The sequence below is a fragment of the Hyla sarda genome, chromosome 4, assembly GCF_029499605.1.
Source record: "Hyla sarda isolate aHylSar1 chromosome 4, aHylSar1.hap1, whole genome shotgun sequence".
NCBI lineage: Eukaryota > Metazoa > Chordata > Amphibia > Anura > Hylidae > Hyla > Hyla sarda.
This window is the reverse complement of record NC_079192.1, coordinates 13,128,868-13,143,799: the sequence shown is the minus strand read 5'-3', so window position 1 is coordinate 13,143,799 and position 14,932 is coordinate 13,128,868. Positions and strand designations below refer to the sequence as shown.

General features: G+C 46.6%; 1 protein-coding gene across 1 annotated transcript; it reads right to left on the bottom strand.

The window, feature by feature from the left end:
• Positions 1 to 214: 214 nt before the first annotated feature.
• Positions 215 to 14,717, bottom strand: LOC130367253 (vitelline membrane outer layer protein 1 homolog). The gene is made up of 4 exons (XM_056569659.1): positions 14,652 to 14,717; positions 14,221 to 14,334; positions 11,847 to 11,959; positions 215 to 527 (listed from the first exon to the last, which is right to left on the bottom strand). The coding sequence occupies exons 1-4, from the start codon at positions 14,715 to 14,717 to the stop codon at positions 215 to 217; spliced, it is 606 nt and encodes a 201-aa protein (XP_056425634.1).
• Positions 14,718 to 14,932: the final 215 nt, after the last annotated feature.

Genomic DNA, 14,932 nt, shown 5'->3' with positions numbered 1-14,932 from the left:
TTTTATTCAGAATTTGTAGGATACATTAGCTTCGTGACCGGTGAGCAAATATACGAATGGCCTCTGGTGGGCGCCACTAACAATACAGCTCTATAGGTTTGTGTAAGATCTGTGCATTATATATGAAACATTTTTTAATAAACCCCTTTTGGGTAAATGCCCTAAAATTGAATGAACAGAACGACTGCGGAAGGTACTGCTACAGGAATCGGGTTCATCCCTTAACGTATTGAAAAACTCTAGAGCATAGCATACTGGCATCATTCAGCTGAGAGTCGTCCTTGAAAGGTCCCCGATATTTCTCCTGTCTAGTCCTCATGCCGATGATTCCATTTGGACATTCCTCACTGAATGCACCCCAGGTCGCCCAGTCGTAACCATCTCCCGTTAGGATCGTCCCATCTGAGCATTTGAACTTGACGTTGGCGACACCAATGTTATCAAGAAGCCTTTTTCCAACATTCAGACAGAAGGCTACCAGATATGATCCCAGGTTACACTTCAGTTCTTGTCCCATGTTACCGAAGCTGTAAAAAAAAGAAATTATTTTGAGATCATGTGATGTTATATGTAACAAAGGAACCACGTCCAGCACCCCACCCCCTCAAATCCCTTGTTCAGTCTGGACCACTAGAGAGGCTACCACCAGGAATGTATTAATGGGGGCAAAGACCTCTCTGGGCACTCCGTTGGGTAAAAAAAAATGTTTTCTAATCAACTGGTGTCCGAAAGTTAAATAGATTAGTAAATTACTTCTATATAAAAATCTTTATCCTTCCAGTACTTATCAGCTGCTGTATACTACAGAGAAATTTGTAAATTTATTTTCAGTCTGACCACAGTGCTCTCTGCTGACACCTCTGTCCATGTCAGGAACTGTCCAGAGTAGGAGAAGTTTGCTATGGGGATTTCCTTCTAATCTGGACAGTTCCTGACATGGAAAGAGGTGGCAGCAGAGAGCACTGTGGTCATACTGGAAAGAACTACACAACTTCCTCTGGAACATACAGCAGCTGATTGCCACAAAGTTGAGCAGATTTGTAGATTACTTCTATTTGAAAATCTTAATCCTTCCAGTACTTATCAGCTGCTGTATGCTCCAGAGGAAGTTGTATTTCTTTCTGGAGTGCTTTTCAGTCTGACCACAGTGCTCTCTGCTGACACCTCTGTCCATGTCAGGAACTGTCCAGAGCAGCATATGTTTGCTATGGGGATTTTCTGCTGCTCTGGACAGTTCCTGGCATGGATAGAGGTGTCAGCAGAGAGCACTGTGGTCAGACTGAAAAGCACTCCAGAAAGAAATACAACTTCCTCTGGAGCATACAGCAGCTGATAAGTACTGGAAGGATTAAGATTTTTTTTAATAGAAGTAATTTACAAATCTTTATAATTTTCTGGCACCAGTTAATAAAAAAATAAAAAATAGTTTTCTACCAGAGTACCCCTTTAATACAGGGGATAAGGCCGTGTTCACATTAGCGGTTTTCATTTCCATTATACAATTTGAGAAACAGAAATGAAAATGAAGGAAACTAATCCCACTTATTTCTAGGGGCTTTTGTTTGTTGCTTTTTGTTGTTGTTGTTTTTTTATCTCCGCCATACTCATTTTTCATCAGTTCCGCTTAATTTACGTAATTTCTAACGGAGAAAAATACTGCGCGCACAGTCTTATATTTTCTGCTATAAATACTGAATATTCTAACGTACGTTAACTTAAAGGGGTGCTCCGCTGGAACACTTTTTTTTTTTTTTTTTTAAATCAATTGGTGTTAGAAATCCTTCTAGCACTTACAACCTTCTGTATGCTCCACAGGAAGTTCTTTTCTTTTTGAATTTACTTTCATTCTAACTAGGGATGCACCGATATATCGGCGGCCGATACATATCGGCCGAAAATAGCTATTTCGGCAAAATGCCGAAACAACTAAAAATCTGCCGATAATGACCACCTCCCCTGCCCGCCCACAGCACAAGTTACAAACACTGCCAGTGGCAGAGGCACTCGTGGGCGGTGCAGGGGGGTCGGCCGCAACATCTGGGGCGGGGGGGGGGTGTTGCGCTCTCCGGGATAGGATTAGGAATACTTCTTTTTATGTGCCCGGGCCAGCTCCCGTGTGTGGCTGCAGGCAGGGGCCGACCAGAGCATATAAAGACTAATATACTGTATACTAAAAACCAGGGGGCCTCCAGCTGTTGTGAAACTACAACTCCCAGCATGCCCATCACTGACGTCCCGTGCGTACAACCATAGAGACGCAGGAGGACCGCAGGATCGTCGCGGGAGAACGCACGCCGGCCGGGGCCTAGTAAGTGACCGCGTCATCTTCTTCAGTGTTCCGGTCATCGCTCCTCCTGTCCCGGCACCGGCACCTACTGCTATGGTCCATGGGCCATAGCAGTAGATGTGACCCCGGGCCGGAGGAGCGGTGACCGGAACACTGTGGGGGCAGCAGTACAGACATACAACCTCCAGCCATACACTGTATATGGCTGGAAGCTGTATGTCTGTGGGGTGGGGGAACTGCTGACCTAATGTGGGGGGGAGCTGCCTACAAATGTGTTTGTGTGTGGGGGGGGGGGTGCTGCCTAATATTGTGGGGGGGGGAGCTGCCTAATATTGTGGGGGGGGGGGAAGCTGTCTGATATTGTGGGGGGGGGGAAGCTGCCTGACATTATGGGGGGGGAGCTGCCTAATATTGTTGGGGGGAGCTGCCTGATATTGTGGGGGGGAGCTGCCTGATATTGTGGGGGGAGCTGCCTACAAATGTGGGGGGAGCTGCCTGATATTGTGGGGGGGAGCTGCCTGATATTGTGGGGGGGAGCTGCCTGATATTGTGGGGGGGGGGGGGAGCTGCCTACAAATGTGGGGGGAGCTGCCTAATATTGTTGGGGGGAGCTGCCTAATATTGTTGGGGGGAGCTGCCTAATATTGTGTGGGAACTGCCTACTATTGTTGGGGGGAGCTGCCTACTATTGTGGGGGAACTGCTGACCTAATGTGGGGGGAGCTGCCTAATATTGTTGGGGGGAGCTGCCTAATATTGTGGGGGGAGCTGCCTACTATTGTTGGGGGGAGCTGCCTACTATTGTGGGGAACCTGCCTACTATTGTGGGGGAAATGCTGACCTAATTTGGGAACCTGCCTACTGTTGTGGGGGAGCTGCCTATTATTATAGGGGAGCTGCCTACTATTGTGGGGGAGCTGCCTACTATTGTGGGGGAACTCCCGACCTAATGTGGGGGAGCTGGCAATCTAATGTGGGGGAATCTATTATAATCTAATGAGCGGAGCGCTGCATTTTACCAGAAGATGGGGAGAAGTCATTTTCGGGATCGGTTTCGGCCGGACATCTTTTTTTATTTCGGTTTCGTTTTGGTTCTGAAATTTCCATTTCGGTGCACCTCTAATTCTAACCACAGTGCTCTCTGCTGACACCTCTGCCCATTTTTGGAACTGTGCAGAGTAGGAGAAAATCCCCATAGCAAACATATGCTGCTTGTCACGATGCCGGCTGGCAGGTAGTGGACCCTCTGTGCCAGAGAGGGATTGGCGTGGACCGTGCTAGTGGACCGGTTCTAAGCCACTACTGGTTTTCACCAGAGCCCGCCGCAAAGCGGGATGGTCTTGCTGCGGCGGTAGTGACCAGGTCGTATCCACTAGCAACGGCTCACCTCTCTGGCTGCTGAAGATACTGAAGATAGGCGAGGTACAAGGGAGTAGGCAGAAGCAAAGTCGGACGTAGCAGAAGGTCGGGGGCAGGCGGCAAGATTCGTAGTCAGGGGAGATAGCAGGAGATCTGGTACACTGGTTATAAACACACAAAACGCTTTCACTGGCACTAAGGCAACAAGATCCGGCAAGGGAGTACAAGGGAGGAGACTAGATATAGCCAGGGAACAGGTGGGAGCCAATTAAGCTAATTGGGCCAGGCACCAATCATTGGTGCACTGGCCCTTTAAATCTCAGGGAGCTGGCGCGCGCGCGCCCTAGAGAGCGGAGCCGCGCGCGCCAGCACATGACAGCAGGAGACGGGAACGGGTAAGTGACCTGGGATGCGATTCGCGAGCGGGCGCGTCCCGCTGTGCGAATCGCATCCCCAACGGCCAGGACAGGGCAGCGCTCCCGGTCAGCGGGACCGACCGGGGCGCTGCGGAGAGAGAGACGCCGTACGCGCTCCGGGGAGGAGCGGGGACCCGGAGCGCTAGGCGTAACAGTACCCCCCCCCTTAGGTCTCCCCTTCCCTTTGTCTGGTAACTGCCTCCCCTGGGATGAGGACACCGGGAAAGGATGGAGGGATTCCTCAACAGCAGGCGGAACAGCAGGAGTAGGGATGGGGAGGGAGGGCAGAGGGCGAGACTTGGCACGGGACAGTGTGACACCAGGACGAGGGCCAAGAGGGGACACAGAGGTTTGCCTGATGGGACTGGGAGGGGGGGAGAGGTATTTCTTGTGGCAGGCAGAGTCCTTAATGACCTTAGGGGGACCGGATACAGGAGGAACCACAGGGTCACGGCAGGGAGTACTGGGGACCGGTTGAAGGCAGTCCTTGGAACAAGAGGGACCCCAACTCTTGATCTCCCCAGTGGACCAATCCAGGGTTGGGGAATGGTGTTGAAGCCAGGGTAGTCCAAGGAGAACTTCAGAAGTGCAATTAGGAAGGACAAAAAATACAATTTCCTCGTGATGAGGTCCGATGCACATTAGGAGGGGCTCTGTGCGATAACGCACGGTGCAGTCCAATCTGGCTCCGTTGACCGCGGAAATGTGGAGTGGCTTGACAAGACGGGTCACCGGAATGCGGAATTTATTCACTAAGGACTCCCGAATAAAATTCCCAGAAGCTCCAGAGTCCAGGCAGGCCACGGCTGAGAGGGGAGAGCTGGCTGACGTAGAAATCCGAACAGGCACCGTGAGACGTGGAGAAGTCGACTTAGCATCAAGAGACGCCACACCCACGAGAGCTGGGTGCGAGCGTGCGTTTCCCAGACGTGGAGGACGGATTGGGCACTCCACCAAAAAATGTTCAGTACTGGCACAGTACAGACAAAGATTCTCTTCCTTACGGCGATTCCTCTCTTCCAGGGTCAGGCGAGACCGATCCACTTGCATGGCCTCCTCGGCGGAAGGCCTAGGCGCAGATTGCAGTGGAGACTGTGGGAGAGGTGTCCAGAGATCTAAGTCTTTTTCCTGGCGGAGCTCTTGATGCCTCTCAGAAAAACGCATGTCAATGCGAGTGGCTAGATGAATGAGTTCCTGCAGGTTAGCAGGAGTCTCTCGTGCGGCCAGAACATCTTTAATGTTGCTGGATAGGCCTTTTTTAAAGGTCGCGCAGAGAGCCTCATTATTCCAGGAAAGTTCAGAAGCAAGGGTACGGAATTGTATGGCGTACTCGCCAACGGAAGAATTACCCTGGACGAGGTTCAGCAGGGCAGTCTCAGCAGAAGAGGCTCGGGCAGGTTCCTCAAAGACACTTCGAATTTCCGAGAAGAAGGAGTGTACCGAGGCGGTGACGGGGTCATTGCGGTCCCAGAGCGGTGTGGCCCATGACAGAGCTTTTCCAGACAGAAGGCTGACTACGAAAGCCACCTTAGACCTTTCAGTGGGAAACAGGTCCGACATCATCTCCAAGTGCAATGAGCATTGCGAAAGAAAGCCACGGCAAAACTTAGAGTCCCCATTAAATTTGTCCGGCAAGGACAGGCGGAGGCTAGGAGTGGCCACTCGCTGCGGAGGAGGTGCAGGAGCTGGCGGAGGAGATGATTGCTGAAGAAGTTGCGAATGTTGGTGCACAATGGTGGACACTTCCGACAGCTGGTGGGTTAGATGGGCGATCTGTCGGGCGATATCAGAGACAACTGGCAGGGGAACCTCAGCGGGATCCATGGCCGGATCTACTGTCACGATGCCGGCTGGCAGGTAGTGGACCCTCTGTGCCAGAGAGGGATTGGCGTGGACCGTGCTAGTGGACCGGTTCTAAGCCACTACTGGTTTTCACCAGAGCCCGCCGCAAAGCGGGATGGTCTTGCTGCGGCGGTAGTGACCAGGTCGTATCCACTAGCAACGGCTCACCTCTCTGGCTGCTGAAGATACTGAAGATAGGCGAGGTACAAGGGAGTAGGCAGAAGCAAAGTCGGACGTAGCAGAAGGTCGGGGGCAGGCGGCAAGATTCGTAGTCAGGGGAGATAGCAGGAGATCTGGTACACTGGTTATAAACACACAAAACGCTTTCACTGGCACTAAGGCAACAAGATCCGGCAAGGGAGTACAAGGGAGGAGACTAGATATAGCCAGGGAACAGGTGGGAGCCAATTAAGCTAATTGGGCCAGGCACCAATCATTGGTGCACTGGCCCTTTAAATCTCAGGGAGCTGGCGCGCGCGCGCCCTAGAGAGCGGAGCCGCGCGCGCCAGCACATGACAGCAGGAGACGGGAACGGGTAAGTGACCTGGGATGCGATTCGCGAGCGGGCGCGTCCCGCTGTGCGAATCGCATCCCCAACGGCCAGGACAGGGCAGCGCTCCCGGTCAGCGGGACCGACCGGGGCGCTGCGGAGAGAGAGACGCCGTACGCGCTCCGGGGAGGAGCGGGGACCCGGAGCGCTAGGCGTAACACTGCTCTGGACAGTTCCTAAAATGGACAGAGGTGTCAACAAGGAGCACTGTGGTCAGGCAGAAAGGAAATTCAAAAAGAAAAGAACTTCCTCTGGAGCATACAGAAGCTTATAAGTACTAGAAGAATTAAGAATTTTTTATAGAAGTAACTTACAAATTTTTTTAACTTTCTGTCATAAATTGATTAAAAAATGTTTTCCAGTGGAGTACCCCTTTAACATTGAAGTCTGTCGTGACGGAAGTAATGTCCGTTAGCCTCCGTTATTTTTATACCCTATATTGATCACTGAGCATGCTCAGAAAAAAAGGGATGGAAATAGTTAAAAAAATAACTGACATTACCAGATGTTTTCGTCATCTTATATTTAATTTTAACAAAAATCTTTTAATATAACGGACTAATGACTTTGGTTAAAATTAGTTTCAGACCTGATAAGAATGACTGATTCACCCAACACTGATGTGAACATGGCCTTAAATGTATGAGCTCTTAAAACACTGCAGACACCCCATTTGTATTACCCATTTGGGGTTCTCCTTGGGAAGACCACCAGGTGTCATAAGAAGCCTTAACCCCTTAAGGACTCAGGATTTATCAGTTTTTGCACTTTCGTTTTTTTCCTCCTTACCTTTTAAAAATTATAACCCTTTAAATTTTCCACCTAAAAATCCATATTATAGCTTATTTTTTGCGTCACCAATTCTACTTTGCAGTGACTTTAGTCATTTTACCCAAAAATGCACTGCGAAACGGAAAAAAAAATCATTGCGCGACAAAATCAAAGAAAAAATGCCATTTTGGGGGCTTCCGTTTCTACGCAGTGCATATTTCGGTAAAAATGACACCTTCTCTTTATTCTGTAGATCCATACGGTTAAAATGATCCCCTACTTATATAGGTTGGATTTTGTCGGACTTCTGGAAAATATCATAACTACATGCAGGAAAATGTATACGTGTTACGCCGAGCGCTCCGGGTCCCCACTCCTCCCCGAAGCGCTCGCAGCGTTCTTTTATTCGCAGCGCTGCGGTCAGACCTGCTGACCGGGTGCCCTGCGATATTGCTCCCAGCCGGGATGCGATTCACGATGCGGGACGCGCCCGTTCGCGATGCGCATCTCGGTCCCCGTACCTGAACCGTTCCCCGTCTGTGTTGTCCCTGTGCGCGCGGCCCCGCTCCTTAGGGCGCGTGCGCGCCGGGTCTCTGCAATTTAAAGTGCCAGTGCACCAATGATGGTGCCTGGCCCAATCTCCCTGATTAGTTTCCACCTGTGCACTTCCCTACTTATACCTCACTTCCCCTGCACTCCCTTGCCGGATCTTGTTGCCATTGTGCCAGAGAAAGCCTTTCCTTGTATGTTCCTAGCCTGTGTTCCAGACCTCTTGCCGTTGCCCCTGACTACAATCCTTGCTGCCTACCCTGACCTTCTGCTACGTCCGACCTTGCTCTTGTCTTATCCCTTGTACCGCGCTTATCTTCAGCAGTCAGAGAGGTTGAGCCGTTGCCGGTGGATACGACCTGGTTGCTACCGCCGCTGCAAGACCATCCCGCTTTGCGGCGGGCTCTGGTGAAAACCAGTAGCTACTTAGAACCGGTCCACCAACACGGTCCACGCCAATCCCTCTCTGGCACAGAGGATCCACCTCCAGCCAGCCGGCATCGTGACAATACGTTTAAAAATGTAATCTTCTAACCCCTATAACTTTTTTATTTTTCCACGTACAGGGCGGTATGAGGACTCATTTTTTGCGCCGTGATCTGAAGTTTTTATTGGTATGATGTTTGTTTTGATCGGACTTTTTGATCACTTTTTATTCATTTTTTATTGCATAAAAAGTGACCAAAAAAGCGCTCTCTTTGACTTTGGAATTTTTTTGCGCGTACGCCATTGACCGCGCGGTTTAATTAATGATATATTTTTATAGTTCGGACATTTACCCACGCGGCGATACCACATATGTTTATTTTTATTTTTTTTTACACTGTTTTATTTTTTTTATGGGAAAAGGGGAGTGATTCAAACTTTTATTAGGGAAGGGGTTAAATGACCTTTATTAACACTTTTTTTTTACTTTTTTTTTTTGCAGTGTTATAGCTCCCATAGGGACCTATAACACTGCACACACTGATCTCTTATACTGATCATTGTTATCCCATAGGGACCTATAACACTGCACACACTGATCTCTTATACTGATCATTGTTATCCCATAGGGACCTATAACACTGCACACACTGATCTCTTATACTGATCATTATTATCCCATAGGGACCTATAACACTGCACACACTGATCTCTTATACTGATCATTATTATCCCATAGGGACCTATAACACTGCACACACTGATCTCTTATACTGATCATTATTATCCCATAGGGACCTATAACACTGCACACACTGATCTCTTATACTGATCATTGTTATCCCATAGGGTCCTATAACACTGCACACACTGATCTCTTATACTGATCATTATTATCCCATAGGGACCTATAACACTGCACACACTGATCTTCTACACAGATCACAGGCCTGTATTAACACGCCTGTGATCAGTGTTATCGGCGCTTGACTGCTCCTGTCTGGATCTCAGGCACGGAGCAGTAATTCGCCGATCGGACACCGAGGAGGCAGGTAAGGGCCCTCCCAGTGTCCTGTAAGCTGTTCGGGACGCCGCGATTTCACCGCGGTGGTCCCGAACAGCCCGACTGAGCAGCCGGGTCACTTTCACTTTCACTTTAGAAGCGGCGGTCAGCTTTGACCGCCGCTTCTAAAGGGTTAATACCGCACATCGCCGCGATCAGCGATGTGTGGTATTAGCCGCGGGTCCCGGCCGTTGATAAGCGCTGGGACCGACGCGATATGATGCGGGATCGCGGCGCGATCCCGCTTCATTTCGCGGGAGCCGGCGCAGGACGTAAATATACGTCCTGCGTCGTTAAGGGGTTAAAATGGGTACTCCACAAAAAAAAAAAACATTTTTTAAATCAACTGGTGCCAGAATCAGATTTGTAAATTACTTCTATTAAAAAAAATCTTAATCCTTCCTGTACTGATCAGCTGCTGTATGCTTCAGAGGAAGTTTTTTCTTTTTGAATTTCCTTTCTGTCTGACCACAGTGCTCTCTGCTGACACCTCTGTCCATTTTAGGAACTGTCTGTCACATATGGGCAGGGAAGAGTGAAGCCCTGAACTCACTTGCTCCCACTTGCCCTGCCTACTTGCGTGCCCTCCCTAGGTGATGGGTCCACAACCACGGTGACAGTCCCTGCCTGAATTAGTGCAAATGTCAACGAACGTCAACAGAATAAACAATACAGATGGAGGTCGGGTCACTGTATGGTATCACGCACACTAACAGAAATAATAACTAAACATACACACAATATCTCACAGTCCACAAGACGAGTCAGTACCAAGAGATAACAGAAAAGCCAAATTGCAGAAACAGGAGAGGAGTCAGAGAGCGGAGCCAATAGGTCAAATATGCCAGAAATATAAGATACAGTACAAATGCTAGCTAGGAGTATGAGCTCTTTCGCAGGTGACACCGGGATGAATACTGAGGAATTAAATAGGGAGCTAAGTAGGTGAAAAGCCAATGAGGTCAGCTGACCATCCAGAGAACAGGGCGTTTCCACAATATCAAGAATAACAAAAGACCTCAGTGCAGATTAACCCTTCGGGTTCTTACACTGTCCAGAGTAGGAGCAAATCCCCATAGAAAACCTATACTGCTCTGGACAGTTCCTGACATGAACAGGGAATGTCAGCAGAGAGCACTGTGGTCAGACAGAACGGAAATTAAAAAAAGAAAAGAACTTGCTGTTGAGCATACAGCAGCTGATACGTACAGGAAGGATTAAGATTTTTTTAACAGAATTAATTTACAAATCTGTTTAATTCTCTGGCACCAGATGATTTAAACAAAAAAATGTTTTCCAGTGGAGTACCCCTTTAAAAGGTGTTTTTCCCATCTTGCAAAGTTATCAGGATAAGGAATCTTAGTGGTTGGACCACAGGGATCCCCTGCAATCTCGACCTTCTTGCAGCTGTACACTTGGGCCATGTAAGGAAACAATTAACCCTCGATAGCTGGATCTAAAAGTTATAATGTGCTGTTTAGCTCTGAAAGGGGCTTATTAGTGCAGTGTTTCCCAACCAGGGTGCCTCCAGGTGTTGCAAAACTACAACTCCCAGCATGCCTGGACAGCCTTCGGCTGTCCAGGCATGCTGGGAGTTGTAGTTTTGCGACATCTGGAGGCACCCTGGTTGGGAAACACTGGATTAGTGGGTCTAGATCAGCTGACAAGATGACTGTAGGGTCCCTACCTGCCTGAGCTGTGCTCCAGAAGCCATACACTGATCAGCAACCTGTACTAATGGAGCACCGATATCACTGATCAATGATATGCTATGGCCCAGCACTGATCAGTGTATGCAATCAAAAGATCACATGTAAAAGTCTCCTATGGGGACTAAAAAACTGTAAATAAAATGAATTTAAAAAACATATAATTAATAAATGTGAATTAAGCCCTTTCCTAATAAGTTTGGTTAACCCCTTGTTTTCCCATTTTTTCAAATTAAATAATGTAAACAAAAAAAAAACATATACATATGTGGTATCGCCACGTGCGTAATTGGCCGAACTATAAAAATATCATATTAAGTAAACCGCACGGTCATTGGTGTAAACGGAAAGAAATACAGAGTCCAGAATTGCAGATTTTTGGTCAATTTCTATATTATAAAAAAAATTTATGAAAAGCGATCAAAAACTCAGATTTAAAAAATATAGGACAATTTTAATCATACTAATTTTACAAAAGGCTATAAATCTATTTTAAAGAAGTAAAGTAAAATAAAATAAAACCTATAGAAATTGGGTATCATTGTAATCGTGTGGATCTACAAAATAAATATTAGGTGTCATTTTTGAAGAAAAGTGCACTGCGTAGAATCAGAAACCCCCTAAATTTTGTTAATAATATAATGAGTGAAATACGAATGGTGGCACAAAAAAACAAGCCCTCATATTGGTCTGGCTGTGGAAAAATTAGTGTTACGGCTACTAAAAGGCGAGGGGTTAAAAAAACGAAAACATAAAAAAATAAAAAATTGATGTATTCTTAAAGAGAATAGAAGATACATTTTAAATCAAGGGGGGGTCTAAGCTCTGGGACCCCCTGCGATCTCCTACACAGGACTCTGGCTTTCCCCACTTACTCTCCTTTACTGGAGGATATGGTACCAACAACGTTTTCAGAGGAAGGATCCGCGCAGAGCAAGTAAATGGAGTTGACCCCCGTGGTGTCCGCAGTCACCAGATCCCTGTCCACCTGAGGAGTCAAACAAGATTTAATCAGACACTAAAAAGAAATCTGTCAGGTAAGTCTGAGGCTCCGTTCACACTATAGAAAATCCAAAAGGAAATTACTGTCTGAAGCCTCCTTCAGAATCGGAGCCTAATGTCCCATTGACCGCAGTGCAGTTCCGGGTCGGATTCCACCGAAATAATAAACAATGGACCCTCCATATGACTACTGACCCGAGAATGAGCCGAGATTTACACCAATAGATGACAAATTATCCTCCCACAAAACTATATATTATCTGCTCAGCTCCTCCTGCTCTATAACATGATACCTGCAGATTGTACTGTATTGTATATACCATCTGCTCAGCTCCTCCTGCTCTATAACATGATACCTGCAGATTGTACTGTATTGTATATATCATCTGCTCAGCTCCTCCTGCTCTATAACATGATACCTGCAGATTGTACTGTATTGTATATATCATCTGCTCAGCTCCTCCTGCTCTATAACATGATACCTGCAGATTGTACTGTATTGTATATATCATCTGCTCAGCTCCTCCGGCTCTATAACATGTTACCTGCAGATTGTACTGTATTGTATATATCATCTGCTCAGCTCCTCCTGCTCTATAACATGATACCTGCAGATTGTACTGTATTGTATATATTATCTGCTCAGCTCCTCCTGCTCTATATCATGATGCCTGCAGATTGTACTGTATTGTATATATCATCTGCTCAGCTCCTCCTGCTCTATAACATGATACCTGCAGATTGTACTGTATTGTATATATCATCTGCTCAGCTCCTCCTGCTCTATAACATGATACCTGCAGATTGTACTGTATTGTATATATATCGTCTGCTCAGCTCCTCCTGCTCTATAACATGATACCTGCAGATTGTACTATATTGTATATATATCATCTGCTCAGCTCCTCCTGCTCTATAACATGATACCTGCAGATTGTACTGTATTGTATATATCATCTGCTCAGCTCTTCCTGCTCTATAACATGATACCTGCAGATTGTACTGTATTGTATATATCATCTGCTCAGCTCCTCCTGCTCTATAACATGATACCTGCAGATTGTACTGTATTGTATATATCATCTGCTCAGCTCCTCCTGATCTATAACATGATACCTGCAGATTGTACTGTATTGCATATATCATCTGCTCAGCTCCTCCTGCTCTATAACATGATACCTGCAGATTGTACTGTATTTTATACATCATCTGCTCAGCTCCTCCTGCTCTATAACATACCTGCAGATTTTACTGTATTGTATATATCATCTGCTCAGCTCCTCCTGCTCTATAACATGTTACCTGCAGATTGTACTGTATTGTATATATCATCTGCTCAGCTCCTCCTGCTCTATAACATGATACCTGCAGATTGTACTGTATTGTATATATATCGTCTGCTCAGCTCCTCCTGCTCTATAACATGATACCTGCAGATTGTACTGTATTGTATATATATCATCTGCTCAGCTCCTCCTGCTCTATAACATGATACCTGCAGATTGTACTGTATTGTATATATCATCTGCTCAGCTCCTCCTGCTCTATAACATGATACCTGCAGATTGTACTGTATTGTATATATCATCTGCTCAGCTCCTCCTGCTCTATAACATGATACCTGCAGATTGTACTGTATTGTATATATCATCTGCTCAGCTCCTCCTGATCTATAACATGATACCTGCAGATTGTACTGTATTGCATATATCATCTGCTCAGCTCCTCCTGCTCTATAACATGATACCTGCAGATTGTACTGTATTTTATACATCATCTGCTCAGCTCCTCCTGCTCTATAACATGATACCTGCAGATTTTACTGTATTGTATATATCATCTGCTCAGCTCCTCCTGCTCTATAACATGTTACCTGCAGATTGTACTGTATTGTATATATCATCTGCTCAGCTCCTCCTGCTCTATAACATGATACCTGCAGATTGTACTGTACTGTATATATCATCTGCTCAGCTCCTCCTGCTCTATAACATGATACCTGCAGATTGTACTGTATTGTATATATCATCTGCTCAGCTCCTCCTGCCATATAACATGATACCTGCAGATTGTACTGTATTGTATATATCATCTGCTCAGCTCCTCCTGCTCTATAACATGATACCTGCAGATTGTACTGTATTGTATATATCATCTGCTCAGCTCCTCCTGCTCTATATCATGATGCCTGCAGATTGTAATGTATTTTTGAAAAAACAAAGAACTAAATGTAAATTCATGACTCACTTGTAGCTTGAAGCCCATTGCCTTTGACCCTTCAGGGCACTCTTCAGTTGATCCCCATTCTCCTTTGTAGCCTCCATTGGATACAGAAATGTACATGTCTTCTGCCAGAGACGCCTGGATGGAAAGAAAGAGCAGAAGGAGGGTCAGCATCTTGTCTACTCAGTGGTGGATGTGATGTAGATAGGTCAGTGTATGCTGAGACCTCCTACATGTAGTATATATATATAGCCTGTGTAATCAATCAAGATCTTGGCCTTAACTAAGATGTTTAATAACTATTCCTTCTCAATGAAAGAAGATCTGTTGAAAAGATGCTCAACCAGTTCTCATAACTGGCAGAACATCATCATTTCCACAATCAGTTTTGTAATGGCTCCTCACAGAGTCTATCTGGAAAAATTCCCAGGCCAGAGGGATCACCAGAACCAAACCATCAAGTGGTCAAGTAATTGCTCTACATGGACGACACCATGGGTGACATAACCAGTGTTGACCATCATTCGGTGACGGCCCTTCTCAAGACCTTCAAGGAATTCGACTGGGCTTTGGGCACAAGGGTCAACTGCGGGAAGCCAAACGCTGTCCCCTTCAGAGAATGTGCTCTTCTCCAACCAACTGGACTTTATCAAGAACTAGCTGAGTACCCGGATTTGCCCGGTTATTCCTACCTAATCCTTGTGGGGGAGGAAAAGCAACATAGGAGGAAGTACTT

What these genes read in the sequence shown, in the direction of transcription:
- LOC130367253 (XM_056569659.1), bottom strand. Translation starts at nt 14,717, where the DNA reads ATGGTCAACACTGGTTATGTCACCCATGGTGTCGTCCATGTAGAGCAA. An exon ending in AATTACTTGACCACTTGATG is followed by an intron (nt 14,335 to 14,651) that starts GTTTGGTTCTGG and finishes CTTTCCATCCAG; the next exon opens with GCGTCTCTGGCAGAAGACAT. An exon ending in CAATGGGCTTCAAGCTACAA is followed by an intron (nt 11,960 to 14,220) that starts GTGAGTCATGAA and finishes TTGACTCCTCAG; the next exon opens with GTGGACAGGGATCTGGTGAC.